This window comes from Varanus komodoensis, unplaced genomic scaffold (genome assembly GCF_004798865.1).
Source record: "Varanus komodoensis strain SLA01 unplaced genomic scaffold, ASM479886v1 scaffold9, whole genome shotgun sequence".
Taxonomy (NCBI): Eukaryota; Metazoa; Chordata; class Lepidosauria; order Squamata; family Varanidae; genus Varanus; species Varanus komodoensis.
The window spans coordinates 9,902,877-9,930,419 of record NW_025336598.1 but is presented as its reverse complement, the minus strand read 5'-3'; the positions used below and the strand labels follow the sequence as shown (position 1 = coordinate 9,930,419).

Below are 27,543 nucleotides of genomic sequence, written 5' to 3'. Positions count from 1 at the left end.
AGGCTGATCTGCACTAGATCACTTTCTTCTTGGTGATGGCCCACAAATCTTTGGAAGTCTTTTCCAGCAAAGCTACACTTTAGCATGACTACTCCTGCACTTAGGTGCACCTTCCTCTGCAAGGCTCTCTTTAATTGATTCCATAGCTTATATCAACAGAGCAGCTCCACAATTAATTCTAAACTATCCTAATGTGATTCCTTTTAAATTTGACCTTTGTCTCACAGTTTTGTTTGTTTGGGAGGACATATCAGGAAAGCCAGTGTGGTGTAGAGCTTAAGAGCATGGTGCTGGGACTCTGGAGATCTGTGTTCTAGTTTCCATTCAGCCATGGAGTTCACTGGGTGACTTTGGGCAGACACAGGCTCTCAGCCCAACCTATCTAACAGGGTTGTTGGGAGGATAAGATGAAGAAGAGAATTATGTAAGCCACTTTGAGTTACTTGAATGAAAAAAAGGCGGGAGACTATAGATCAGAAGTTACTGCTCAGAGCATATAAGAATGGGTGGAGAGGAGCATGTGAGGAGCCCAAAACTTATTCTTGAAATTGCAAACTTATTCTTGACTGTGTTGTGTCCTCAAGTCATTTGAATGAATGTTATGCATGAAATACACTATATTTTATTGTATTCAACTAGAATGATCCTTGTGATATAGGACAGTAGTTTTCAAATGCCAGTCCGTGGGAGATTCCTGCTGGTCCGTGAAAAAGCCCTGATGAAGAAGTTGTTGGGGGTCACAGTGCCCTGCAGAGCCAAGCATCATGGAGGAACGGCAGAGGGGTGGCCAGACCTTGCAACAAGAGCACGCCGCCCTGCAGCCAACCTTGCAGGTAGACCCATGCCACAGCACAGGCCAGCCCAGCCTGCCAATAGCAGGCTGCCTTGGTGCACCAGAATGCCGTTACCAGGGGAACCAAGCTGACCCTAGCAGGATGCAGGAAAGAGCTGGAACAGCTCCACACAAGGGAGCCACCTGCTGGTATTGCTTCTGTAGGCTGCACAGTGGCCTATCTGATTCTGAAAGCAGATTTCATGGAATTCTGTAAAATGGAAAGAAAACAACAGTAAAACATTTTAACCATCTATAAAAGTGAAAACAATAGCAAAAAGTAAAGTATTGATGATAGCAAGAGTAAACCAAGTATGAGTGGTTCATGCTTAAAATGAACAGTGGAAATGAAATGTGTTGATACTCTAGAAGGTGCAACAGAAACCAAAAAAAGAAAAGGTAACTTTATTAGGCATTATGAGAAGGACTACTTAAAAGTTGGTTTCACTACAGCTCTTGGTAGTGAACAATTGCCACATCCCTTGTGTGTGGTATGTTTTGAAATTCTGTGAAATGATTCAATAAAACCTTCAAAACTTGCTCATCATTTGCATTTGAAGCATGGCAATTACTGACAAGCCCCTTGAGTTGTTTGAAACATTACATAACCAAATGAAAAGTCAGAAAATTCAAATGAAGAAAATGACGACTAGTGAGAAATCGCTGCTTCAGAATTGTTAATTGCATTTGCTACCACATATCTGTGTGAAAAGAGTTTTTCAGCCCTGCCACTGATAAAAACCAAAGAGAGAAACAGAATGGATGTCAGTGCAGCACTTCATCTCTTGGAAACAACACTGCAGCCACAATTATCAAGTCTAAAAGAAGCAACAGCGGGTTTTGCACTAGCCTTATTTGAATTAAATATTGCTCTCTAAAAACTTCAGTTATATTTGATTACATTTAATTACAATATTTTCTTCTTTTATTAGCATTTTTACAGCTCAGTCTCTGGTTATTTTAGTGAATTATCATTTTTGGTATTGCATTTAAAAACTAATACACAAAATAATAGGTATACAATGCTTTTTGTTTCTGCCTCAGATAATTTTCCTATTTTCACTGGTCCCCAACCATAAAAAGGTTAAAAACTACTGATACAGGATATAGATTATAGATTACTTTGTGTTACCTATGCTATTAAATTTATCCTATCCTTATTTATATATTGCCTTGTATGTTTTGGTCACTTGCCTTTTTCCTATGAAGGTCAGTTTTTTTTTACTTTTTTTAACATTGTTTTATTAACCTATTGCTGTTTTTTTCTGTGTGGCTTTTTGGTTTCTGTTTTTTTTATTATGTTTTTATTTTGCTATAAGTTGTTTTGAGAGCTCTATTCTGGTGTGGGGGGGACCTGTTCATGTAAATATAAATAAAAACATAGCACAGGGCTAGTAAAAAGTGCTCCCATAATTACAGAAATTGCAGGTGGGTGGAAACCCACCACCAACAAAGGTGGTGAATGGCAGAGGAGGGACTGAAACTGTTCACATGTTGAGTGACAAGACTGTGTCATCTATTCCTAAGAGCTTAATGCAAATTCTGTAGTGTTTGTTACTTAACTACATAACTATAAATTTTACTTGAAGACCTTGGGGTGTCTTATCTTGATCAATATTGCAAGCTTGTTCCCTGGAAGGAAAACATGGAAGGTGAGGTAAACATGTATGCTGTGCTACCCCATTGGAGGAAGGGCAGGATAATAAAGGAATTTATAAAGGAATTTATAATTTATAAAGGAATAAAGGGCAGGATAATAAAGGAATTGGCTTACCTGACCCTCAGACTGTGTGTGTCTGTAGGTAGGTGAACTGTCTCACATATTATTATTACCTTTTAAGATTTCCTTGATCCTGTTCTTTCAATTCCTGCAACCCTAGCAGCTTTTCTGAGAGTATTTTTCTCATCTGACGCAAACAAATAATGAGCTGGAAGTGTTAGCTTACTAGAAACACCATCTGAAGCAATTATCTTAGTCCCCATCCCAACGTACTCGCCATATCTTTTTTCAAAGGGTAACAAGAGTTTTTCAGATGTAGAAGTAGCTGAAAAAAAAGAAGTGGCTATGGACCATAGCATGCAGAACAGAAACACATAGCTGTCATATACTTAAATAAAATCAGTGTAGTTGGCCAAATGCCTTGTTGAATTGGAATAATGTTGCTAAAATGTAATCAATTCTGTAAATGTCAGAAATCCATGGTTAATGTAAAGATGGTCATTATAGTTTGATTGCTACTTGGTGACTTCTCTATTCTAGTACAGCCACCCTCTCACTGGTCAGTAGTAACACAGCCATATTAGTCATTGTTGAATTGTCTCTTGAAATTATTGGAATCATAAAATGATTGTCAGTAATGTAACTGTGTGCTTAAGAAACGTTAAGAAAAGGGGGAGGCTACTTAATAGTATAGCACAATGAAATTTGAAAGTTTGCATTGACTGTTCTCGGGAGAGTAGTATCTTAAAATTCCAAAGCATATTCATAGCAGGGTTATACTTTCTTCTAAAAGAAATATTTCCTTAACCTATTGGCTACAGTTTTGCATGCTATTCTTATAATGGTCCAAGCAACAACACTCAATGTAGCCTTCAACTCTCACAACAAGTCACTTCTTACTATCATGATGTCTAACAATGTAAGTATTGAATAAAAACCTTGCCTCATAGGATTTAGTAAAATGTTACCATTACATTCTGATTCTCTTAAGAACCCATTGTGGTCTAGCAGTATTTTTTAGCTTGTGTTACCAAACAGCATTCTCTTTTAAAAATCTAAAGGATGGAAATGTTGCCTTCTTATTTTGCAGTTTGTTGAAATAAAAGGAAGTGTTTTCAAGAAGTTTGAGAAGAACAATTTGTTTCAGATGTCAAACAGTGGTATGTATATTTGATTGGGATAGTATATTCAATATGTGCTCTGAACCTACTTTTATGGTGCATTTGTGAAATGTGGGTAGATTTGATGGAATAAAGGGTAGATGGTTTTGATGCAGAAAGACCTGCTTAATTAGAAGTCAGGTGTTTTCTTATTTGGTATAGCAGGGGGCATAATATTTTAATCTCTCTTTCTTATATATTTTCTTTGTTATTGTGCAGTGATGCTAGAAGTATTGATAGGAATTGAAAGTTAGAAAAAGCCTATTCTTTCTTGAACAGTGCTACCAGAAATGAAACCATAGTTTGGTAATGTAGATTCATGCAGTTCCTGGTTACAGACTGACGTTTTACTTTATTTATTTATTTGAAATATTTCTGAACAGCCCTTCTTAATGAGTAATCACAGTTATTTACATCAAAACCATAAATTTTACTATTTCAGTGAAACTAAAACAAAACTAATGAATTGTATAAAATAGTGTGTGACTATATATAGTCACAATATAGCAAGTGACTTTAGCCCTGTCCTGTATGCAGTTGCACTCCCCCTAAAGGATACAGTATGCAGTTTGGGAGTGCTCCTGGACACAGAGCTGTCCCTGGAGTCTCAGGTGGCAGCAGTGGTGAGGAGTGCTTTCCTTCAGCCTCAGCTGATTCACCAACTGTGCCCTTACCCGGATGAGCATTGCCAATGGTGACCCATGCTCTGGTAACTTCCCAGTTGGATTACCGCAACACACTCTACATGGGGCTGCCCTTGAAGATGGTCCAGATACTTCAGTTGGTTCAGAATAGAGCTGCCAGGTTGTTAATGGGGACCAGCAGGTATTCACATATAATGCCAGTCTTCTATTGGTTACACTGGCTGCCAATTGAAGTCCGGGCCCAATTTAAAGTGTTGGTGATGACCTACAAAGCCCTAAACAGCTTGGGGCCAGGATAGCTGAAGGACCACCTTCTTCCCTATGTGCCCTCCTGTCCCTTGAGATCTGAGGCAGAGGCCCTGCTCTAGGATCCCTCCTTGAAGAAGATCAGGAGGTTGGCTACCCAGAGGAGGGCCTTCTCTGTGCTGATGCACCAACTATGGAATACAGAGAGGATTCCCTGGTGCCGGCACTTTATTCTTTTTGGCATCAGGCAAAAACCTTTCTATTTTCCCATTATTTTAATGTCCAGTTGGTTTTAACTGGCATTTTATTATAAGCCAGATGTTGTGCTTGCTTCTTTTGTTTTATTCTTTTATTGTAAGCCATCCTGAGATGTCAGTGGTGAACAGAGTAGAAAAGCTTTAAATAAATAAATCAAGCAAGCAAACTGGGGAAACTTATAAACCCAAAGAACACTCTTAATTGGTAAAAGCTTGGTGGAACAAAAGCCATTTTATGACCCATCTAAAGGCTAATAAAAAGGAAAGCAACCTAACCTCCCATGGGTCAGAGTTCAATCACTGGGGGGCTGCCACAAGAAGACCCTCCTTGAGGTGCTCACAAAACTGACCTTTCCAGTTTGCAGGACATGTAACTTGGCCTCAGATAATGAATACTGGTTCTGGGCTGATTCACACAGCTGGAAGCACTCACTCAAATATCTTGTCCTTAAGCTGTTTCTGTGATTTCAGCCTGAAAGTGATTGCCTTTCAAGTAGCATTTATTTTATAGATCTGTGGTTTGCTGTGCTGCTGTTGTTTTGTTTCTTAATCAGTAAGAGCATGCATTTGTCCACATAAGTATTTTTACTTGGAAGCAACTCAGTGATGTAAACACTGATTAACTCACTGTAGGTAAACCTACCATCTATTAGTGTTTCAGTGTTTTTGTATGCAATACTGTAAAATGGGACAGAATGTTAATAAGAAAACCAAGTAGAATACATATAGAACCATAGAAACAGTGAGTCAGACAGGGTCTATTGGGCCATCTAGTCTGACCCCCAGCTCCAGCCAGCTCCAATCATGACATGCCTAAACAAATGCGGGTAATCGTCCTTGCAATGAAGATAAATATAAAGCTTTGTTGTGAAATGAAATCTGATTGTTAATTGGTCCCTTTAACCTCACACTTTACCTGATACTGTACTCAAATTTAATTGAGTTTTGCAGCACACTGCTGTTTAAAAATAGCTGGAATCTAGCATCACTGCTTGCATGATGAAATGCTCCCCTTCTTTTCTCCTTGTATTCCCTGAAAATCTGCTCTGGAGAAACCCCTTCTGTTGAGGATGCTGCAGGGAGGAGAGGATTAGAGGGAGACAGTTCAGTAACACACTCCTGCAGTTCCACTGATAAAGCAGCTCTGTCAGTGGAAAACCATCATGAGATTCCATCCACAGAAAGTCAGTTGTCACTTTCATAAGATAAACAGTTGTGAAGGCCTAGAAATCTGCTCCCATTTTCTTATACTAGAAGCTGTGGTCACAGTCCTTTGCCCACCCTCTGCGTAAACATGGATTGAATAAACATGCAATTGTTTATCCATTCCGCATCCCCGGCCACCTCGCTTTTTAAGGCTAGCAGTAATTATTAAAAATAATTCATGATATAGTATTGTAGAACATACTCTTTTTGTCTCAGATGTCTGTCCTTCCCCGAGGAAGAGTGAAATCATACATTATTCCAGATGTGCATTGAACAGATGAATGAATAAAGCCAACTTATTCCCCACATTAACTTGAGTTTGTTTAAGCCATAGAACAGTTGTGAATACATTTCATGTTCTTGCCTAAATAGATACAATGTTTTATATATGGTAATGGTACACAAATACTGAAGACATCCTTTTAATACCCTTCATGTAGAACTGGTGGTATTTCAGTGGTGACTCCACTGGAATAGTGAGCAGTCAAATAGTAACTTTTGTGCCATGATTTGTTTCAGTGCTAAACTGATTTAGTAACTACAGCTACCATTAAAAAAGTAGGACACATTACCCTGTAGGACACATTACCCTGTAGGACACATTTCCCTCAAGCTTTGTGTCCTAAAGAGGCATAAAAATACATGCAGCTTTTTAAAACTATTCTAGGAAGTTGTTTCCAAAGGCAGGTGATTGATTGTTGAAAGGAGGTTGTGGACATACCTGGAATCCCAAGTGTATTTGAAATAATACATTTAGAGCATTGGTTCTGGAATGGAAGAAACAAAGGGAAGGATACTTGGGCTGCTATTGCCAAAGAGAGGAACAAGAGCTATCTGTGGTTGCATTTATCCGCTTCTGTCCTAGAAGAAAACTGTGGCAAGGAAAAGACCAGCTTGAGCCTCTCCATTCATCATGGAAGGCACAGATGTACAGAGGTTTCTCCTTTCCTGCTGGAAAGGACACTGTTCTAACTGCCAGTTTCCCTTGACCTGCAGAGAGATACTTGCCCTTCTCTCATCAGCCAGAGAATTTAAAGTCTTTGAGGTAGTTTGGCCAGTTCTCTTCAAGCTAAAATGCCTGTAAGGGAAAAGCAACCCCAAGTTGGATATTGCCTGTTTACAGTTCACAACCCTTCAGACACTGACAAACCAATTTCTCTCCTGTCCCTTTCCAGTGTGCATCTTGTTGTTTCAGCTTGTCAGCATGAAGGCAGGGCCTGTGTCTCCCATGTTGATGAACAGGAGGGACACAAAGGGTTTTTTTTCTAAAAAGCCAGGTAAAAGTATCCTAAGAATAATTGTAATGTTAATAATAGAAGGGGGAGTTTTCCATAATTTTAATGCATTTGGAGACAATGGGGCTAATGTAAAAGGGTACTGTGTAGTTTCTTTTCTGCCCTCTTCAAAGCAACTGAGAAAAAAACTTTCTTCCATTGGTTGGAAGCATGGGAGAAGCCTTTCTCTGTCGCCATACATAGACTTCAGTAGAATCTAGCCAAAGAGGTTTTCTTGCCCTTTTTTTGTTGTCTGTCCCCTACACTGTTCACAATTTCTTATTAAGGAAGGCATTTGACATTTAGAAACTGGATTATATAAGCTGGGCCTTGCCACTGATAACTCTTTCCTCATGCATCACAGGTGGTCCTCTTTTCTGATACTTGAATCATAGGCAGCATTCACGCATAACACTAATGCACAGTTTACTGCTTTGAGAACAGAAAGAAGCTGAGGACTCTCCTTCCATATGGCTGAGAGGAAAAAAACATGAGCATTCGTTTTCACATTGTTCAGTTCCTGGCTGTTCCTTTAAGCTGATGTGAAGGCCCAAGGGGGAAAAAAACCATTTCCTCCCATTTTTTCCTGAAATATTGAACAACTTTGGGATATGAAATGCTTTTATTTAGGATGATTAATAAAATATTTAAGACAAAGTGTGTATATATTGTTACCCAGCCTTTTTTTCCCTGTAATTCTTCTAACCTCTGCCACTGCTGTGAACAAGGGTCATATTTGGTTGGATTGACTCATAAGTTGGCTGAACTGATCTCTGCTCTGTGCCACTACTATGGCTAGTTTTGGCCACGCAGCAGTGGTGTAAAATGAGATGGTTCAAATACTATGGCTGATTTAATGAATCATCCAAACTGATCTCTACCCTGCACCATTGCTGTGAGGCCAAAGGGCTTGCAGCAGCAATATGGGGCAGCACAGCTGAGATCAGTCCTCATTGGCAATTACTGCTGCATGTCAGAGTTGCTGGCCTGAAGAAATCATTGTCACAGTTTTTAATGAAGTTCTTGGTTAAATTTAAGGAATCGAAAATGCTGCCTCTACTATAAAATGAGCACTTTTTATCCAAAAGAAATTCAGTAGCCTGGGTCTTGTGACACAGGCATGGGATGGACACTACCACTAAAAACAGTTACAGTTCAAAATTACATACATACATACACTTATTTATAAGTTTTATATCCTGTCACCACATGCCTCGGCATCTCAGGATGGCTTATAGTTGCTTCCAAGTAATTAGATCAGTCTTTCCCAGCTAACTAAAATCTCAGTAGCTTTTCCTTTAGAACAGATTTCAGTCTGCAAACCAAAAAAGTTTTAAGTTTCCTTAAACTTCCTTCAGGATTAGATTCTTTACATTACTTGTCCTCTGCCTTTCATTCACCCTGTTTCTTAACTTCTTAACATCTGATTCAGATGTGTTTAGTTTCTCTCTAAGGCATAAAATAGGAAATTAACATATATTATGTATAGTTTACTCATAAAATTATCATGTTTGGTGTATTAAATTTAAAAGTATAATTCATTCAGATAATTACAAAATAATTTTAATAATGATTTTATGAGCAAATGGAATCATACATAATATAATTTATGTTACATTTCCTCAGCTTGGTGCCCTTCAAATATTTTAGACTACCACACCTAACATTTGTAATCATTGATCATGTGGCTGATGGGAGCAGAAGTCCCAAACAGCAGCAGAATGACTTTAGAGCTGTAAAAAGTGCTTTTAAAAGTATTATTTTTCCTTCCCCTCCCCAGAAGAAGCCTACCCCTTTTTTCCTCATAGTGTCAACATTTCCAGAAAGTTTACTTTTCTAGCCAAGTAGCTGTTTGCTGTTCACATTCCATAAGAAAGGACAGAGTCACATCAGCAGAGCTGTTTTGTTCAAAACACCCTAATGTTCCCAGTGAGTGAAGCAATGTGCATACCCACTTGTTCGGCATCATGTAACAGTGATATAATCCTGTTAGAGGCTTTTATAATGGATTCTTAACACATAGCTTTGCAGAGGTGAAATGGTGAATTCTTCTTTTCCTCCCCTTCCTCAGTGAAACAGTATAAGTGAAATTATGGAAGTGGTACGCATGTTATATTCCTAATGGGTCTAGAAAAATTGATGATAGTTGAATTAAGAGTCTGCTATTCTTTTTAGACATCAAGGAGAGATTCACCAACTATGTGCTGTTACTGATTGTTTGTCTAAGAAATATGGAACAGTTTTCATGGAACCCAGGTAAAGTTTGCTTCCAGACAATAACATAGAATTCAAAAATAGAAAAACTGCAGCATATTGATTTGCTTTTAGTGCTCATGTCATAGCTATGAATAATTTGGCTGTACCAGTTTTGATGCAGTAGTTAACATTATTGATCATTTGCTTGCTATCCTTGCCACTGACCCGCATTAGTTTTGTTCTTTCAAGTACATCACTTGTGTTTGGTTTCGGATTCTTTATTTAAGTGCTTTTTAAATTCAGATTAAAGTGTTGCCTAATTAGCATCTAACTACCACAAACTACCTCTGCACTTCCCTCAACCTCCAAAACTGTCTAAATGTTTTACCCCTGCTTTTAAGGAAGAGAGGCTGAGGCTCTCTTCCTAAGATATCCTCCTTCCCTGTACAGAGTTCCAAAACAGAATAGTAACAAAAAGAAAGGAAAATAATGTAAAATACATGTTTCTTTGTCGTGGCCTCTGTGCATCACACATATGGGTGCTGCGCCTGCTCAGTGCCTAAGACCAGAAGATTGAAAGCTAACGGTTTTTGGCGGCAAGCTCCACTCCCCTCCCCCTCACTAGTATATATAGAGTGGCGCATCCGCCATTTTACTCAGTCTTTGCGACCGCTTGCCTCGTTCTGCTATTGCTCTTGCCTAGACTTTCAGTTTCTCACCTCGTGGTTCTTGTTCGTGTTCTTGTTCTAGTTCTAGTTCATTCTTCTGCCTATTTCAAGTTTTGTGTACCCAAGTTTTATAATTGTTCTCGATTCTATCTCTCTCATTCTATTAATATACCTTTCCCACTTCACTATCATCTTCTTTTCCTTTTCGCGATGGCACAGCAGGCAGCGTTCCGAAAATGTGTTAAGCGCGGCTCCAAAATGTCACCAGCAGACCCGCATGACCTGTGCCTCCTCTGCTTAGGTGAGGGGCACAGGACAGATAAATGCGGGCATTGTCTGGCCTTTACAAAACAGGCCAGGAAGAATATGGAGACTCATCTCAGGAAGCTGCTCTGGGACCAAGCTCTCTTACAATCAGACCAGCTGGTCTCGAAGCCTGCTTCTGATTTGGCTCTTGCCCGACGACCGGCCCCTGCTCTGGTGGCTCCTCTGCGACACCCTGTTTCTGCCTCTGCCTCAACCGCGGCCCCTTTGCACCATTCGGAAGAGGGCATGACTTCTATGGCGCAACAGCCTGCTTCGCCTCCCAAGAAACAGTGGGAGAAGCGCAAGCACCCCGACTCCAAGAAGCCTTCTGGTCACAAGAAGGCTAGGAGGGATAAATCAGAAAAACCTGCTCAAAAGGCTAAGAAGCCTGAGCATGACAAGCCCGGGGTGCCACTTCGTCGGTACCCTCGGTCCCGATTGTCATCTCGGTACCGACCCCAACGGGTCCGATGCTCCAAGCCGCCATGCGGGTTACCCCTTCGGGTTCCTCTCGGCGAGTATTCCAGGTGGAGAGCGAATCCCCTCAATACCCTGAGACTCCACCTTGTGAATCCATATCGGATGGAGAGATTCACGATTCTCCTCCGAGGGCTAGGTCTCCTACACCTATGCCTCCAACCGGGCTTGACACCGAGATTGCCATGTCTCCTCCAAGGGAGCAGAGACGTTCTGCTGACCGCCGCTCTGATGACTGGGACCCTCATTTCCCATAGTGTTCGGGATGGGGTGATTATCACTCCTTTGGATATTATCCACCCCATGATCATCCGTCCTCATCGATCCCAAGGGACACACCCGTAAGAGAGCAGAGGGGCCAGAGCTGATCCTTGTTGCCGAGAGGCTCTTCGTCTAGCGACCCAGGGCATTACCATGTCGACTCGGATGAGTCCAAAGCGGATTCCACATCTCCAGACATTGCTGTTACTTCGCAGGGCCCAGGATCACCTGAGGAGCCCCACATCTCCTTTGCGGAGCTGATGTCTCGGTTTGTTCAGTTGCTGGAAATCAAGGCGCAACAACAGCCCAGTCCTAGCACCAACAAGTTTTATGATGTGGTCAGGGGTGAACAGTCTGCTACCATCACCTTGCCGTTGATAACAACCCTACGTCAGGCGATGGTCCAGCCCTGGGACATGCTTGCCAACCCTCAGCCAACATCAAGAAGGTATGAAGCCATGTACCAGGTTCGAGAACAAGACATTCCTTTTCTCCTTCGATACCTGAAACCGAACTCAGTCGTGGTGGAGTCCTCTTAGGGCACACGGCACCGCGCGACAAGGAAGGGAGAAAGATCTACTCCCTCGCATGCCGAATCTATGCAGCCTCTGGGCTCGGCCTGCGTGTTTCAAATTATGAAGCGACCTTGGCGCACTATCAATACTTTATAATACAGCACCTTGATAACATCATCTCTGCCCTTCCTGACAATCAAGGGGAGCTTGCTAAGGTCTTCATAAAAGAGGTGATGCAGGTTGCTATCCAGCAACTCTCCTCCGCAAGGCATCACGTCGATACCGACTCGAGAGCCCTAGTCGGTGCCATCTCACTCCAGAGACATGCTTGGTTGTGAAACTGCAATTTTCCGGATGAGATGAAAAGGAGAATCGAAGAGATGCCTTTCGACGGGTCGGGCCTATTCAACTCAAGAATGGACCACAAGCTGAAGGCCATACACGAGTCGAGGATGACCGCTAGTCTTATGGAAATGCAGCCGCAGCAGAGACGTAAGTGGTCATGACCCCACCCATCCTGCCAACAACACTACCAGCCCAGGCAGCAGTACCAACAAGAGCAACAGTGCCGCAAACAACAACCCCAGCAGCGCTTCCAACAAGGCCGTCGCCGATTTGATGCAGACAAACGTCACCGTTTATGTGTTTGGCGAACCATTCCTCTCTTCCCACTCCCACCTTTCCCCCTCTCATTTGGAGATCAGCTGGAAAGCCAACTCCCCATTTGGGAGTCCATCACATCTGATCAGTGGGTGTTATCCATCGTACAGCATGGATACCGAATAGAATTTGACATCGTTCCTCCATCGAGTCCGATCCGGTTTACACCATGCTCGCCAGTATTGTTGAACGAAGTTCATCAGCTTCTTCGCAAAGGAGCAATTCGTCAGCTATCTTGATTTGAAGGACTCCACGGATTCTATTCGAGATATTTTACGGTCCTTAAACGGTCTCTGCCCTATATTGGACTTACGGCCCCTATGGTCTCTTCCCTATATTGGACTTACAAAACATAAATAAATTTATTATTCCAAAGAAATTTAGAATGACCACTCTTCAAAATATCCTGCCGCTGCTGAGGAGAGAGTATTGGTTCATCTCCCTGGACTTGAGGGATTCCTACTTCCACATTTCCATTCATCCATGTCATAGGCATTTCCTCCGATTTGCTGTTGCCTCAGAAATATTCGAATTCAACATGCTCCCCTTTGGGCTGGCTACCGCTCCGTGGGTCTTTACAAAATGTATGGCTACAGTCTGCGCACATCTGAGGGTCATCAGTATTCAAATATACCCTTACTTGGACAATTGGGTATTAGTCTCCCAGACCAGAGAAGGCCTTCTGTCGTCCATTCGCACAACTTGTGCCCTACTGATGACCTTGGACTTTGTATTAACCTAGAGAAATCTTCTCTTATTCCTGCGCAGATAATCAGCTTCATTGGTGCCCGCTTGGATTCCATGGTGACGAGGGCATTTCTCCCTCAGGACTGACAACACAGCCTCGGCTTACTCATTCAACAAATTCGACAGGACAGAATAATTCCTGCCCGCTCTATCCAAAGACTCTTGGGACATATGGCCGTGTCGGTGGCCACTGTTCCACATGCCAGGCTTCGACTCCGACCGCTACAACTTTATCTCAACAAGATGGTTCGACCACATCTGGACTCGCCTACAAAACTAATCCGGCTTCCGGCTTCTGTCCTACGATCCTTGATATGGTGGACGGTTCCAGCCAATTTGAATGCAGGGGTTCCATTCCAACCCCCGCAACCTACTGTGACTCTTTGTTCCTATGCATCCCTGGTCAGCTGGGGAGCAGTGTATTCCACTCTTCGAACCCAGGGTGCTTGGGACCGACAGGAGTCCACAAAGCGTATCAACTTCATCAAGCTGTTCGCAATCTTCAGAGCTCTACGATCCTTCGAGGACATGCTCCGACATCAAGTCGTTCAGATAACTTCAGACAGTATCGCAGCAGTGTTCTACGTGAACAAGCAGGGTGGAACGAAGTCAGCTGCTTTGGCCCAACTTGCGATGCAAATATGGGACTGGTGCATCCTGAGGGACGTTACTCTCATAGCAGTTCATCTAGCCAGTACGGACAACGTCGAAGCAGATCTGCTGAGCAGACAGATGTCGACATCCCACGAATGGGAGTTGGATCGACAGATCTGCGACCAACTCTTTCGTCGTTGGGGGCATCCCGACATGGACTTGTTCGCTACCCGTCAGAACAGGGTATGTGAGAATTTCTGCTCCAGAGCAGGAATCGGACTGGGATCAGCAGGGGATGCCTTCATGATCCCCTGGAACAAGATGAATTTCTACACTTTCCCTCCGATCCCACTTATAATGAAAGTGCTATCGAAGATTGTTCACAACGAAGCCACAGGACTGTTGATAACTTCGTGGTGGCCACGCCAACCATGGTTCTCCACGCTTCTCGCATGTCTCACAGCGAATTCCTTCATCTTCCATCTGTCCCGTATTTAATAACACAACAAGAAGGGACGGTACACCACCCAGACTTGGCATTACTGAAACTTACAGCCTGGTGGATTCGATGAATGTCGATATCGACTCGATACCGGCAGCATCTAGCTCTTCCGGGGATCGATCTCACAGACCCGATACTCAAACTACCGCCTCAAAACCGTTGGCTCCTGCTACCCTGTCGAGTTCACTGGACTTTACATAGGGATCGACAGTCCTTCATTCGGAAATCCAGAGGATTCTCGAATCTGCATTGAGACTGTCAACCCGAAGATCCTACGCAGCAAAGTGACGGAGATTCTCTTCCTTTGCCGAGTCTCGTTCTTTTACTCCACATTCGGCATCAATAGCAGATATCCTTCAGTTTCTTCTAGAACTACACCATTCAGGACTCAAGCCATTGACTATAAAAGTGTGCAAGGCTGCAATTTCTTACTACCGTGGCACAATACATGGATCATCCCTTTTTCCACAAGCACTGATAAAAAGATTCCTTAAAGGACTTCAAAATCTGCATCTGACAATCAGACCTGTCATGCCTACTTGGAGTCTTTCAGTGGTGCTTCAGGTGCTCACTAGAGCCCCATTTGAACCAATGGCAACTATAGATTTGCAACTTGTTTCATGGAAAACAGCCTTTCTTGTAGCAATCACATCGGCTCGAAGAGCTAGTGAATTGTGTGCTCTTAGAGTAGATCCTCTATATTTAAATTTCCATAGGGAAAAGGTTGTTCTACGCATGGATCCTTCTTTTCTGCCGAAGGTGGCTACCCCTTTTCATATGAATCAGGAGATCGTATTACCTGTCTTCTTCCCTTCACCATCAAATCCGATTGAGAGATCATTCCATGCACTTAATGTAAGGCGATGTTTAGCTTTCTACAGATCGAGGACTGAATCTATTCGACATTCCAGTCGGCTTTTTGTAAAATATTCTGAGCAGGATAAAGGATCTCCAGTTACTTCTCAAAGACTTTCTAAATGGATAGTCCAAACCATTGTACTGTCTTATCAGCTGGCCAAGATAGACTTACCTGTTGTTCCGAGAGGTCACTCCACAAGAGCAGTAACCACTTCTTCAGCTTTTGCAGCAGGAATTCCGCTTCAGGATGTCTGCAAGGCTGCAACTTGGGCTGCTCCATGTACTTTTGCCAGACATTACCACCTGGACGTATGTGCAAGACAAGATTGTTCTTTTGGAAGAGCGGTTCTCTCAGCTGTTCTTCAGTAACAACACCTACCCTCCTCCGATTGTGGTAAGCTTGCTAGTCACCCATATGTGTGATGCACAGAGGCCACAACAAAGAAAAGCAGGTTGCTTACCTGTAACTGATGTTCTTCGAGTGGCCATTTGTGCAGTCACACAACCCACCCGCCGGCCCCGCTTGGTGTCAGTGAGTGGATTTCCTCATCGGTACCACATCTTTATATTCACGGTACCGACAATACTTGCTGTAATGTATTTCTTTCCCACAAGGGGGCGAACGATCCGTCTTCAAAGACTGAGTAAAATGGCAGACGCTTCGCTCTGTATATACTAGTGAGCGGGAGGGGAGTGGAGCTTCCCGCCAAAAGTCATTAGCTTTCAATCTTCCGGCCTAGGCACTGCACAGGCACAGCACCCATATGTGTGAATGCACAGATGGCCACTCGAAGAACATCAGTTACAGGTAAGCAACCTGCTTTTGTTGTTTGAGCTATAGCATCTGCTCAAAGAGTTTCAGAACCTGGAGATCCTTTGTGGGCTGAGACCATTTTAAGTAGGATTATCTTCTCACCATAAGAACATAACCAGGCTGGATCAGGTCAAAGATCTATCTAGCCCACTATTCTGGTCATACACTTGGCCAGCCAGCTGCCCAGAGAAAACCCTCTGGTTCAACATTAGTGCAGTAGCACCCTCCTCATTACCATAGCAACTGCTTATTACCTTTAGTACTAGAAGCAATATATGGTCATAACTAGTAACATCGAGAGAGCTTTTGACAGAACATACTTACATTTTTCTGGCATTTTGTTTTGCTCTATATCAAGTTTGTACATGTAACTTTCTCTTCTTTTTACAGACCATCTTTGGGTATTGTTTCCAGATGTTTGTATGGTGATTGCATCAGAAGTTGCAGTGGACATTGTAAAACATGCTTTTATAACAAAATTCAATGACATCACAGCTGATGTAAGTATATAGTTCAACTGCTAAACATAAGAAATTTACTAGGGCTGATCTTTGCATTGGTGCAGTGCATTGGGCTGTTAGATGGAATGGTAGGAAATTTTCTGCATCCTATATCCTTATTCAAGCCTATCCTCTTGACTTGCTGCAAGTTACCCATGCATGTGCATGGATAAGGAGACAGAGGAAAGCAGAACACTGTAAGGGAAATCTGCAACTAGATCATTTCTTGAATGTAATGTAGAATTTTGCACTGCACTTGACATGCATCTGATGTTGAAAGCAGCATCCCCACCTTCTTTGTAATATACAGCACTGCAGAATATTCCTGAAGAACTTGAAACCTTGCTGACAACTTTGTGATACTTTGGTGCTTGCAAAGATTTTAACCTGCAGTGGCTTTTAGTTTCTGTTGTGGTTATCTCTTTTGAGCAGAGGCAGAGAAGCACAATGAGATGACTTCATAAACCAGGGATTGTGCTGCTACACATTTTATGAGAAAAAACTCAATGCACGATGTTGTATCCAATGGCAGATCAAACACTTCAACTCAGTGCTTTTGCAACTAGACTTGTTGCTGTCTGCTTCCTAGCTATCCACCCCTCCAACCCAGAGAGCCCGCCCACTTGTATGGGCAGGGTGGCTGCGTTATTCTCTGACCCAATTAGTTCTCTTCCTGAGAGGAAATCCTATGTAAATCTGTTTTTTCTATCTTTGTTCCCCCTTAAGTGGTTTAGTAGGCCACTATTTAGTTATTCACAAGCAGTGTAAGATCTGTCTTCGAATCTACAGCCCATCTCACATAATTGCACTTCTGTCTCCCAGGGTTGGATGTACTTGCTTAAAGAGCTCCCCAGCTTAAAAAAACATTACTCAGCAGCAGCAGTAGGCCACATAATGGACATACAAATGCAGTGTTACATGGCGCAAGCAGAACAATTTTTTTCCTGTGTCATATCATGCAAATCTGGTTGTTATTCTTTCTTCTCTGATAAATGAAGATAAACAGTGGTATGGTACCAGGCATGCAGAGTTCTAACTTTAATTTTTAATTAAAGTTTGTAACAATCATGATTGAGTTGCTGATAGGAACTGTCTTCTCAGGTCTACAGTGAATACAGAGCCAGCCTTGCCTTTGACCTTGTTAGCAGTCGACAGAAAAATGTAAGTGGTTACTCTTCTCCTAAACAATCCCTTGCTTCTGATCTAGGAAATGGAAGGCAATAGTTAATCATATAATTATTCATTTTCAGTAGTTAGGAAAATCTTGCTTGGCTATTTTGCACACAGAATTAAAGAATGTACTCGAGTTTAGTAAGATTTACCTGAAGTTTAATTTTATGTTAGAAGTAGCTTTTTTTCTTAACATTCTGTTTTAAAATGTAGTTATCCGCAGCACTCAAACTAAATCTCCACCAGTATTCATATCCCTGCACTTAACTCATTATTTTTGTAGCATGGGGAATCAAAGGGCATAAGTTACTAGTAAGTGATATTCCAAAACACAACAGCTCTCATGAGAGCACAATGTACTAATACTCTTTCAGGACATCACATGCTCTTTTTCTCTCTCTCTCTTTTACTTTCTCTCATGTACACTTGTTCACACATTCACTGTAGCTATGGCTGCCACAATAAGCCATTAATAAATCAATATATGAGTTAACTTACCTGGTTTTAAAAGCTAATTTGGTAACTGAGTATGTGTGTGGGGTGGGGCTCTGAAATGTAATGCTTCCTTTATTTTTATGAAGTTTAGTGCCTTCCATTAGATAATCTAGCTGTAGTATGAAGGCTGAGTTGATCTTCATGCATAGGTCAGTGAATTTAAATTGCATTACTTTTAATAGGGTTAACACAAAAACATATATTTTGTTAGTTTGATGCTAGCTTTACCAATTGAAAAGAGGTTTTCATTCTTTTCCAAACAGAAAACTTAGAGAAGATTGATACCATCTAAAATGTTACCAATTTCACTGGACCTTATTTTATTACTTCTATTTTCTACCACTTATCTTAAAAACTCAGGTTCGGTTCTTTTCCCCCAGGCATACACCGATTACAGTGACTCCGTTTCTAGGAGAATGGGTTTTATTCCTCTCCCGTTGGCTGTTTTAGTAAGTCATGTATTGCTTGATATACACCCATCAGTAACTGGTGTAAATTGTACCAAATGATGAACTTTAATGTATCAGAGCAGCAGGGAGGTGGGGGGGCAGGGAAATTAAGTGATATAGATCGTACAATCTGTCTAATTACTGTGAGATAAAAATCGGGGTTAAGATAACATGTGCTCTTTGTTTAGCTAACTTTATATTAAAATGTCTCTGTGGACTTTATAGAGCTAATGTGTGAAGTTGGTGAATGTGGATTTAAATTTAAGCCCAGATAACTGTCTTTCTTAGTCATGTACAGTCAAAGAAATTGGAGTGTCACCTAAACTTTTCCTGGGAACAGTTGAAAGCAGTAAAAGCATCATCTCATTAGTTGTGCTTATATAAAACATAAATAATGTGGCCCTGATACTCATATGACAGAAAGAAACAGCCTTTTACCTAAAGCAGCAGCTGCCTTCTCCTGTTCCATGAGGGGCTGGTTTGAAAGTCCTTGCTTTAATTCAAGAAGTCGTACCCAAAGTGCATATGGGGAGGTTCTGTAGATGGTGATGGTTGAGAAAAGGAGGTTGTTTGTTTGTTTAAAACATTTATATGCTGTCCTTTATTACAATGTCTCAGGACGACTTACAACATTAAAATCACATAACAATCAAAACAGTCCATAAACAATAACAATAAATAGGAATAATAGATAATTAGTAAAAATACAGACATAAAATTAGATAAAAGAAGTGACTGTTGCCTTTAAAATCAACAGTTCTTAAAATAGCATTTGAATAAAAAGTTGAGCTGCATGTAAAAGCAGTCATAAGTTTCTGGTCAGTACTTATACTGAATGAGCACCACTCAGGACCAGTGTAAATGTCTTAAAAGTGGCTGTTAAGAGAGTGTTTGCACCTTCCTATTAGTCCCTAACTTGTCTTGCATGTAAATTTTCCCCATGCTGCTCTTGCCTGCCTTTGGCCATTGCCTTATTTATGGCTTAATCAGCATAAGCCAGAAGTTGCTTACCAGCCACAGAGGCTGCACTGGATCAGTAGATAAAGATAGTAAGGATCATTTTTATCTGAAAAAGGAGGAGCTGGGAACAGTCTGCCATTGCCCATTTTAAAAAATGGTTAAAAATCATTTTAAAAAATGGTTATATTACATGTGGTGATGCAAATTTTGTAGAAAATAATCGTTTAAATAATTATTTACTAAATATCACAAATGATTTTAAATCATTTAGTATGTACAAATACTTTATTTTTTGCTGCATGCTAGTTACAACTCCCTTTTTATCAACTTTCTGAACCTCTGTTGAAGTATGCCTCTGTCATTTTAACACATGTTTCCTTTTTTAGCTCATCAGAGTTGTAACAAGTTCAGTAAAAGTACAGGGAGTCTTGGCTTACCTCTGTGTTGTCCTCTTCTATTGTGGGTAAGTGTAAATCAAAGTGTAAATCACTTTGTTTACATTCATTTAGGAAGCTTAGACTTTAAATATGAAAAATGCAAAAAAGAATTGAGTCATATTTTCACATGTTTACACTTTGCTGTTAAATAATACAACAGCACAGCAAGGCTGGTAACTGTAGCTCTTAATAATGGTTGTTGGGGTGGCACTGGCAAGCTCGGTTAGATTTCTGAAAAAGCAATAACACCATATTGCACATGAGTGTTTCCATCCTAATCATAATTTCCTTGCATTATATGAGTCAACTTTCAAATAAGCCTGTTTAGGATTATAGCCTAATTTTAATTCCAGTTCATAATTTACAGCTACTGGCAAAGATATTTTATCTGACTGGTGCAAGGGTGGGCAACTTGTGGACTTCCAGATAATGGAAGTCTATTTCATTCCCTCTACAGATGTGTGAATGCATACAGGCTTACCACTTTTTTCCCACTGCATTCAGCAGATCTGTGACAGGCCTTCATTGCCACTGGCTGGAAAATGAACCTATTTTCCAACTACAAACTTCACTTCCTCAACTTGTTCTGTCACAAACAAATTAGCCATGGGGAACTGCTCCCCCCGTATATATATCCAACTTTATGGCTTTGCCATATTTGACAAGTCTGTTTTGTGGAACTCTGTGTACCATGGCTTTTCTTCTGAAGTCACCTGCTGTCATCTTGAGTAAAGAATCAGCATTTCAAAACTTCTAACCATTTTTTAGTTAAGCATTCTGGTTTTCTGTATACTAGAAGTTCCACAGGCAAAATCAATCAGGTGCCCGTGCTTGTGGAAATACTGGTTCATATCATTACATGCATGTTTCTAAACTTTCTCTTTCTTTGCAGATTTTCCTTAGGAAGGAGAATTCACATTGAACCACTTTATGTTTAATACCACCTTTATTTATGGAACATGCACACAAAGCATGTTCCCAGCTAACTAAAGTCCTTTAACCAGACACTGCTAAAATTAGTCATGACTTATTGAAAGACATGGGAATTAGCATTAGTCACAACCAGCTTGTTTGGTTTTAGTGGGATTTAAGTGCATCTTAAGCATACCTGGGAGTTAATCCCTTTGAGTCCTGGAAGACATGTTTCTTGGTAAACATAAATAGGGAACATGCATGGATAGTAGTAACCTTATGTGGACCATATAACTGATTCTATCATTTATTAAGTAGTTGGTGTATATTTTATCTAAAGTGATTATATATGCTGTATAATTCAGTGATTGTGTTTAACTGCCCAAAGGCCAAATGCAATGTTAGACATTTGAGATTGCATCCAGATTTAGATATGTGCAACTGGGTTAGTTGAATGTGCCCTCTCCATGGTAGGCCCTCCAGCCCTGTAAAAATACTACTCAGAGGGTCATGGTATCCTGCTGAATAGGCGAAATGCCCAAAATCAAGCAATGGCACCTTTCTTAGTGGAATTCTTCTATCCTAGTAGTTTGGTGTTAGCCTTACCTTTAAAGTAAGGCTACGAGAGTCAGTCCTGTGACAATGGAACATTTATTTTATACATGTATTTAAAGCATTTTTCACAATACAATCAAAGCAGTACAGCATGGACCTTCTGAACCTTAATTTCTAACTTGGAAAGCTCCGCTAAAGTCCGTTCATCTTGTTCAGCACGTGGAGTCCAATCGTGCCTGTGTATTGTTTGCAGGTTAATATCACTCAAAGTGCTTAACAGCATTGTGCTGTTGGGAAAGTCATGCCAGTATGTCAAAGAAGCAAACATGGAAGAGAAGTTGTTCAATCCTCCTCCTGCCAGCACCCAGGGCAGGCCTCCTGGCAAACCACAAAGCAAGTACAGATTCACTCAAGGTGAGTGCATGCTCTTTGCCTCCATTCATTTCTGTTACAGCTCTTGGATGTATTTTGTACTTAATATAAAAAAACAGATTATTAAATGTTAAAGCTTTTTCATTCAGAAAACTATGACATAATTTATTTACTATTTTAGTATCTAACCTCATTCAGTGAAGTTTACAACTTCTTGATACTGATGCACATGCAAGTTCATATAGAAAATCAAGATCATTTCTGTATTCTACATAAGCTAGAAAAACATGTTTAGCACAGCTTGTGAAGCACTAGCAGAATCGGAGTTGCTGAGCCATCAGGCAAGCTTGCACAACTCATGAAGCCACTCTGTGAATCAGTCCGGGATGATTGGCTGGCTGCAGAACAACCCACAGTGTGTGCAATAGATAATTGGATTCACTGTAGATGGTCTCCCTGCCATCCTTCAGCAAGTATCTCAGTGTCCTTCAAGGCAGAACCTGTCATTACCGCCCACTCTGATGGCTGTCCCTTTTCATTCATGTATTTTTTTTTCTCAGACCCTCAAAAATGCACAGTTGGAGTCATAGTAGTTTTTTTCTTCATTCCCAGAAAAGCACAGAAATGTCATCTTAATTCTTTTTTTTTAATTGTCAGTCCTTTGGAGATGCACAAGTGTACATTTAAAGCTGTCTGACACAAGTGTGACATATCACATTTATTATATATATATATATATATATATATATATATATATATATATATATATATGGTCAATGCCCTTGTAAGTTTCAGATGTCAAAGGGAATATACTTGACAACATAGAGGGAACTTGGCAAAGTGAGGCTGTATAAGGTACATTGTGTTTCACACAAAGGCTGTCAAAATGGGATGGGGAGCAACAAGATCTCTCCCTTAACAATGTAATCTTCAGATTTCAAGTGTTGAACTGACACTTCTGAATGTCCTGCATATTTTCAAAAGTCTCCTGAGTCTTCTGCTACTCTGGAGAGGAGTCTTGTTACCTTTCCTGCTTTGCTTTGCAGCTGTTTTTAAGAGCACTTAAAGCTGTGGTTATTGCTGTTCCACTGGCACTGGCTTCCTATGTGTAGCATCCTATTCTGGCACCTGTAAGGGACTTTTAAACTGTTGAATTTGCACATTTTAACTGGGAATTTTCCCAGAAATTTCATGACTGGGAAATAGAGAGAAAATTTCTTGTCCAGTTACTTCCCAGCCACAAATTCACCTACTTCTCTCATTGCCCTCCCCCACACACACACTCCTCTTTACTAGTAATGCTCATTTAGCAGCTCAGTAAGTCTGTGCAAATAAGCCTATATGAAGTCTTGCTTTGCCATTTTCCATCCAACTGCACTGTGCTCCCTTTGTCAGCTGAAACGCCCAAGGACATCAACCAGGCAAGACTAAATATAGAAAGCTGTAAGTGCAAACTTGTGGACATCTGAAAGAGAGACAATTTTTTTTGGTAAAAAAAGTTGCCAAAATATGCATGCTGATGTTTTTAAGGTGGCAAACCAAGTGTCACTGCAAAGTGCTGCGTGGGGACTGGTGGAAGGACTGTGACTGGTGGTCACATAAACAAGATAGCAAAAAGCAGTGAGGGGTTTATGACACTCTTGCCAAATGGTTCACCAGCTGCTCCCTACGATCCATAATGAAATCAGTTTTCCCAGTCCAGACAATACAATAACCCATTGTGGTCAAACAACCCTAGAGGGTAGGGTAGCTTTTTGCCTCCCAAATAAGCTACCCTGAGGGAAGTAGTCTAGCTTCAGATGACATGACAATCCATTGTGGCTAGTTAACCAGGATACACACCCAGTCATTCTGTTCCCTCCTTGTGTTCAGGAAATCTTTGTGTGGCTGTACTTAATAATCCAACCAAGCAGCCTACTTGAAAAGGGAAGCTGCCCTTCTCTGCACATAAACACACAGTTTTCTCTTTCTGCCTTCTGCCAGCTTCCAGCAAACTAGCAACTTATGAGTTCTATACAGCATGGTAATCACAGCACTTTCTTCCATAACTGAATTCATTTACTTACTGGAGTTGGCAGGAAGGGTCTGTATGTAGACTTCATAATCAAAGCTGAGGTGTAAAAATGCTTACATAATATCAGGCTCAATAGATCAACAAAACAGAGAAATAATGTAGTAGTATTTTGCTATCTGTAACTTGATGAATTGCCTTATACAACCTGTTCATCTTGACCATATTTTAACTTTCAAACTTTAAAGCACAGTGATAAGCACATTTGTGCAATAAACCTCAGGCCTAGCACCATAATAAATGTTTCTATTTTTTTCTCCTTACATTACAATTCTATATGTATTTCCTTGGAAGATAGCTCCACTAAGGTCAATGGAGCTTGTTCCTTAGTAACAAAGCATAAGATTGCAGCCTTAATCTTCTAAATTCTAATTTCTGTGCAGGAATTTCTACAGATGAAAACTTGTCTGCTTCTGTGACAGCTCAACCAGTACACCAGAAGGAAAATGCAGCCCCACAGCTTGTGACAAGCAACTCTGATCAATTCCTGACAACTCCTGATGGAGATGAGAAAGATATAACGCAGGACAATTCTGATTCAAAACACAAATCTACAAAGAAAGATTTGTTGGAGATAGACAGGTTTACAATTTGCGGAAACAGGATTGACTAGATTTTTGTAAATTTTTGTCTGACATGCTTAGAATACTGAGCTATTCGGACAGCAAGTGCTATCAAGATGGACATATGCCAAGGAGGCATATAAATATTTATTTAAAAACTTAAATTATTAATGGCAAACATATTACAGTGAGTAACTTGGCCTGATAAACTGGACAAGCTTCAGCTCTTTAACTTGGATGTTTTGGAAAAGGTGGTGAGCTATGAGAGAGATCTACAGCTTGGCAGAGCTACAGCATCGCTTTCCTGGAAATAACATGTGAAATGTATTTAAAAACATTTTTTATCTATGAATCCATGCTTCCAGAACATACCACTTTTTTTGTCAAAATTGCTTCAATAGAAGGATAACTTTGAAAATACATTTGCTTCTTCCACTCACTTTCATAAGCAACTGCAAAACTATTTAAAATTCTTCACCTGCCAAAAACCTTTTTTCAAACTTCCAGTAAAATAATCAAGATAATTCTTGCCACAAGAAGATTGCTCAAGATGTATTTCAGCTAATTCAAATAAATGATCCTTAAAGAATTATCACATAATAGTTTTATCTAAATGTTAAGCCAGTAACAAGAAGTTGATCACAAAAATGGCATAATGGAATATATGCGATAACTGGGAAAGAACAGGGTTTTTTTCCTTTTCAATTTGCACTGTATTTTAAGCATGAAAAGCTTGAGTTTATAAATGTAAAGATGTAAAAGATTTGAGGAAGAAGAGTGAAATCAGGTTGTGGGATTGCACATGGCACTTAAAAGATGTTCTATTGCAGATACGAGCTTTGCATTGAAATAGACAAAATTGCATTTTATGTGTCAATCAGCTGAAAGGAGCGTTTCTTTGATATGGCTGGAGAAGCTGCACATGGCCAAAAATTGAGAGAAAGCCTGAAACAGATGTTGAATATTAAACACACTTTAAGTAGAATAATGTTGCAATTCTGTGTATGTTAAGACAGAAAAGAAAGCCCTGGATTTCCCAGCCTGCAGGAGTCAGCATGGCTGGTTGAAGTGAACCTGAAAGCTTTAGAACTTTTTTGTCTAAATATGCATAGGACTGTATCCTAAATGTAGCTTTCTACAAGTTCTTTATGGTTTGAAATTCTAAGCAGTTTTATTAGGGGGGCATGGGACTTGGGAAACTGTTGAAGAGGGGCTTGAAATGTGTTATAAAAGGAATAATTGACACGTTTAGCTCAACATGATTAGAGAGAATGCTGCATTCAGGGTACTCTTCTTTTTCTGCCAACAATGCTTAATGAATGCAATATTTAATGCCTATTTTAAACGTGATGTGGGGTCGAGTTTGTTCTGTGCTTAGTCCCCTGAAGTTTCAGATACTACTACTATGATAAAACAAGTGTGCGATGATAGCATCCTCATGAACGGAATTCTACAATATGCTAAAAAGTGACGATTTATAGATTGATGTTTTCTGATCTGAAGGGGCTGTTTTTCACCTTTTACCAGTCTGTTTTCTCATTTTAGCTTGAAGAAATGGCCAAAGTTAGAAATGTTGTAGGAATGAAAATGTTAAAAATAAGCTTGAAATTAGCAAAAATGATTATTTCAGATATGTGTTCATTTGGACAAATTTTATTCATTAAGATTTAATTCAGAATATTTGTAAATTTGTTGTAATTTAATTTTTATTTAATTGTTGCTCAAAGGAAGCTTGGAATGATTTTTCCTGTAAAATGATATTCTGTATGAATTTTATAAGTGCATCTTGTGTGATACAATAAAAATTCAATTTTGTAAATTTTGTTTAAAAAAAACCTTCCAAGGTCTGATTCTCTTGCTGAAATAAATAGGGAATAGTGCTATCTGAAATTTAATTCTTAACCACTGGGTATGCACTTCATAGTATGAAAGTATAAAGTATTTCCTTGTGCACATGGAAGGACGCTGCAGACCTTGTTAGTGAAACTCATTATATCCTTTGCCAAAACTTGTAAAAAACAGCCTATGTTACAAAATTTCTATTATGAGTTCATGATAATCACTAGAGAGTTTTCTTTGCTGCTGGAAGGCAAGAGAATTCAGACGGTAGAATGAATTTACTACAAAACTGAACATAATTTAAATGGATAAAAGCAAATCACTACATCTCCCTTTCCAGTATAGATTTCTGTTTTTTCTGTCTCTGCTTCAGTTAGGAGTGCTGAAACCAAGTAAATACTACTGCGCCACTATTCTTTATATACTTTATGCAACTCTTGTGAACAGGAACTATTCTTTATATACTTTATGCAACTCTTGTGAACAGGAACCAATAGTAATACATGCATACCCTGCCCATCCCTTTTCATGTCCATAGTGACTTAATAGGCCAATATAATATCTTCTAAACAATGAGAAAATAGCAAACATGAAATAATAAACTAAACACACACCCAGCATTGCTGCCATGCAGCAAGGGGAGGTTAATATTTCAACACTTACATACTAAATCAGCTCCACCAAAGGAGGTCTGCTTCTGAGGAAGGACATCCCAAACATGAATAGTTTCACAGATGTGGCATAAGGATTCAGTTGCATGAAATGTTTACCATTTTACCTAAGCAACTTGTATTAAGTCTTCAAGACTGACATTATCAGAACTTGTGCTAGCTTCTGGCTTATTTCTCCAATGAATTCTAAAGTGTTTCAGTGAACATATGTATCAAGACATTTCCAATCTACTAGGCCATGGGGATGCTACAGTTTAGATGAGCCTTTAGTTGCTTATTGAATTACTAGTTTCATTAGAAAGTTTAATTTTATCCTACATAAAACACATTTCTTGCAGCTTGACACCATGGAGCTCTAATTAGTGAAAGCCATCAATATGGGCAGCTTTGAAATGGGATTGGGCAAATTCATGGTGGAAAAGAGAATCAATGGCTATTACCCCTGATGGCTATATGCTGCCTTTCCAGCTAGTGAGGAACTTGGATGGGGGTGTTGTGGGATCTTGTAGGCATCTAGTTGGCTACTAGCTCAACAAAGTGCTGGACTAGATGGACCCTTGCTCTGATCCAGTATGGCTCTTAAGTTCTTGTTCACACACATAATATCAACTC

The 27,543-nt window shown here is 40.3% G+C and overlaps 1 protein-coding gene and 1 long non-coding RNA gene across 5 annotated transcripts in view; one reads left to right on the top strand and one right to left on the bottom strand.

Annotated features, from left to right (window-relative positions):
* Positions 1-26,240, top strand: part of TAPT1 (transmembrane anterior posterior transformation 1) — an 82,277-nt gene extending 56,037 nt beyond the window's left edge. For all 4 annotated transcript variants that reach the window (XM_044417701.1, XM_044417702.1, XM_044417704.1 and 1 more), the window contains 9 exons: positions 3,374-3,471; positions 3,643-3,712; positions 9,515-9,595; positions 16,328-16,437; positions 17,539-17,598; positions 18,483-18,551; positions 19,898-19,974; positions 21,669-21,829; positions 24,242-26,240. In XM_044417701.1, the coding sequence (XP_044273636.1) occupies positions 3,374-3,471; positions 3,643-3,712; positions 9,515-9,595; positions 16,328-16,437; positions 17,539-17,598; positions 18,483-18,551; positions 19,898-19,974; positions 21,669-21,829; positions 24,242-24,471 (956 nt within the window). In that variant the 3' untranslated portion in view covers positions 24,472-26,240. The remainder of the gene's footprint in view (positions 1-3,373; positions 3,472-3,642; positions 3,713-9,514; positions 9,596-16,327; positions 16,438-17,538; positions 17,599-18,482; positions 18,552-19,897; positions 19,975-21,668; positions 21,830-24,241) is intronic.
* Positions 17,447-20,517, bottom strand: LOC123016929. Its single transcript, XR_006413506.1, has 2 exons — positions 18,990-20,517; positions 17,447-17,640 (listed from the first exon to the last, which is right to left on the bottom strand). It is a non-coding gene; the product is annotated as an uncharacterized LOC123016929 (long non-coding RNA).
* Positions 26,241-27,543: the final 1,303 nt, after the last annotated feature.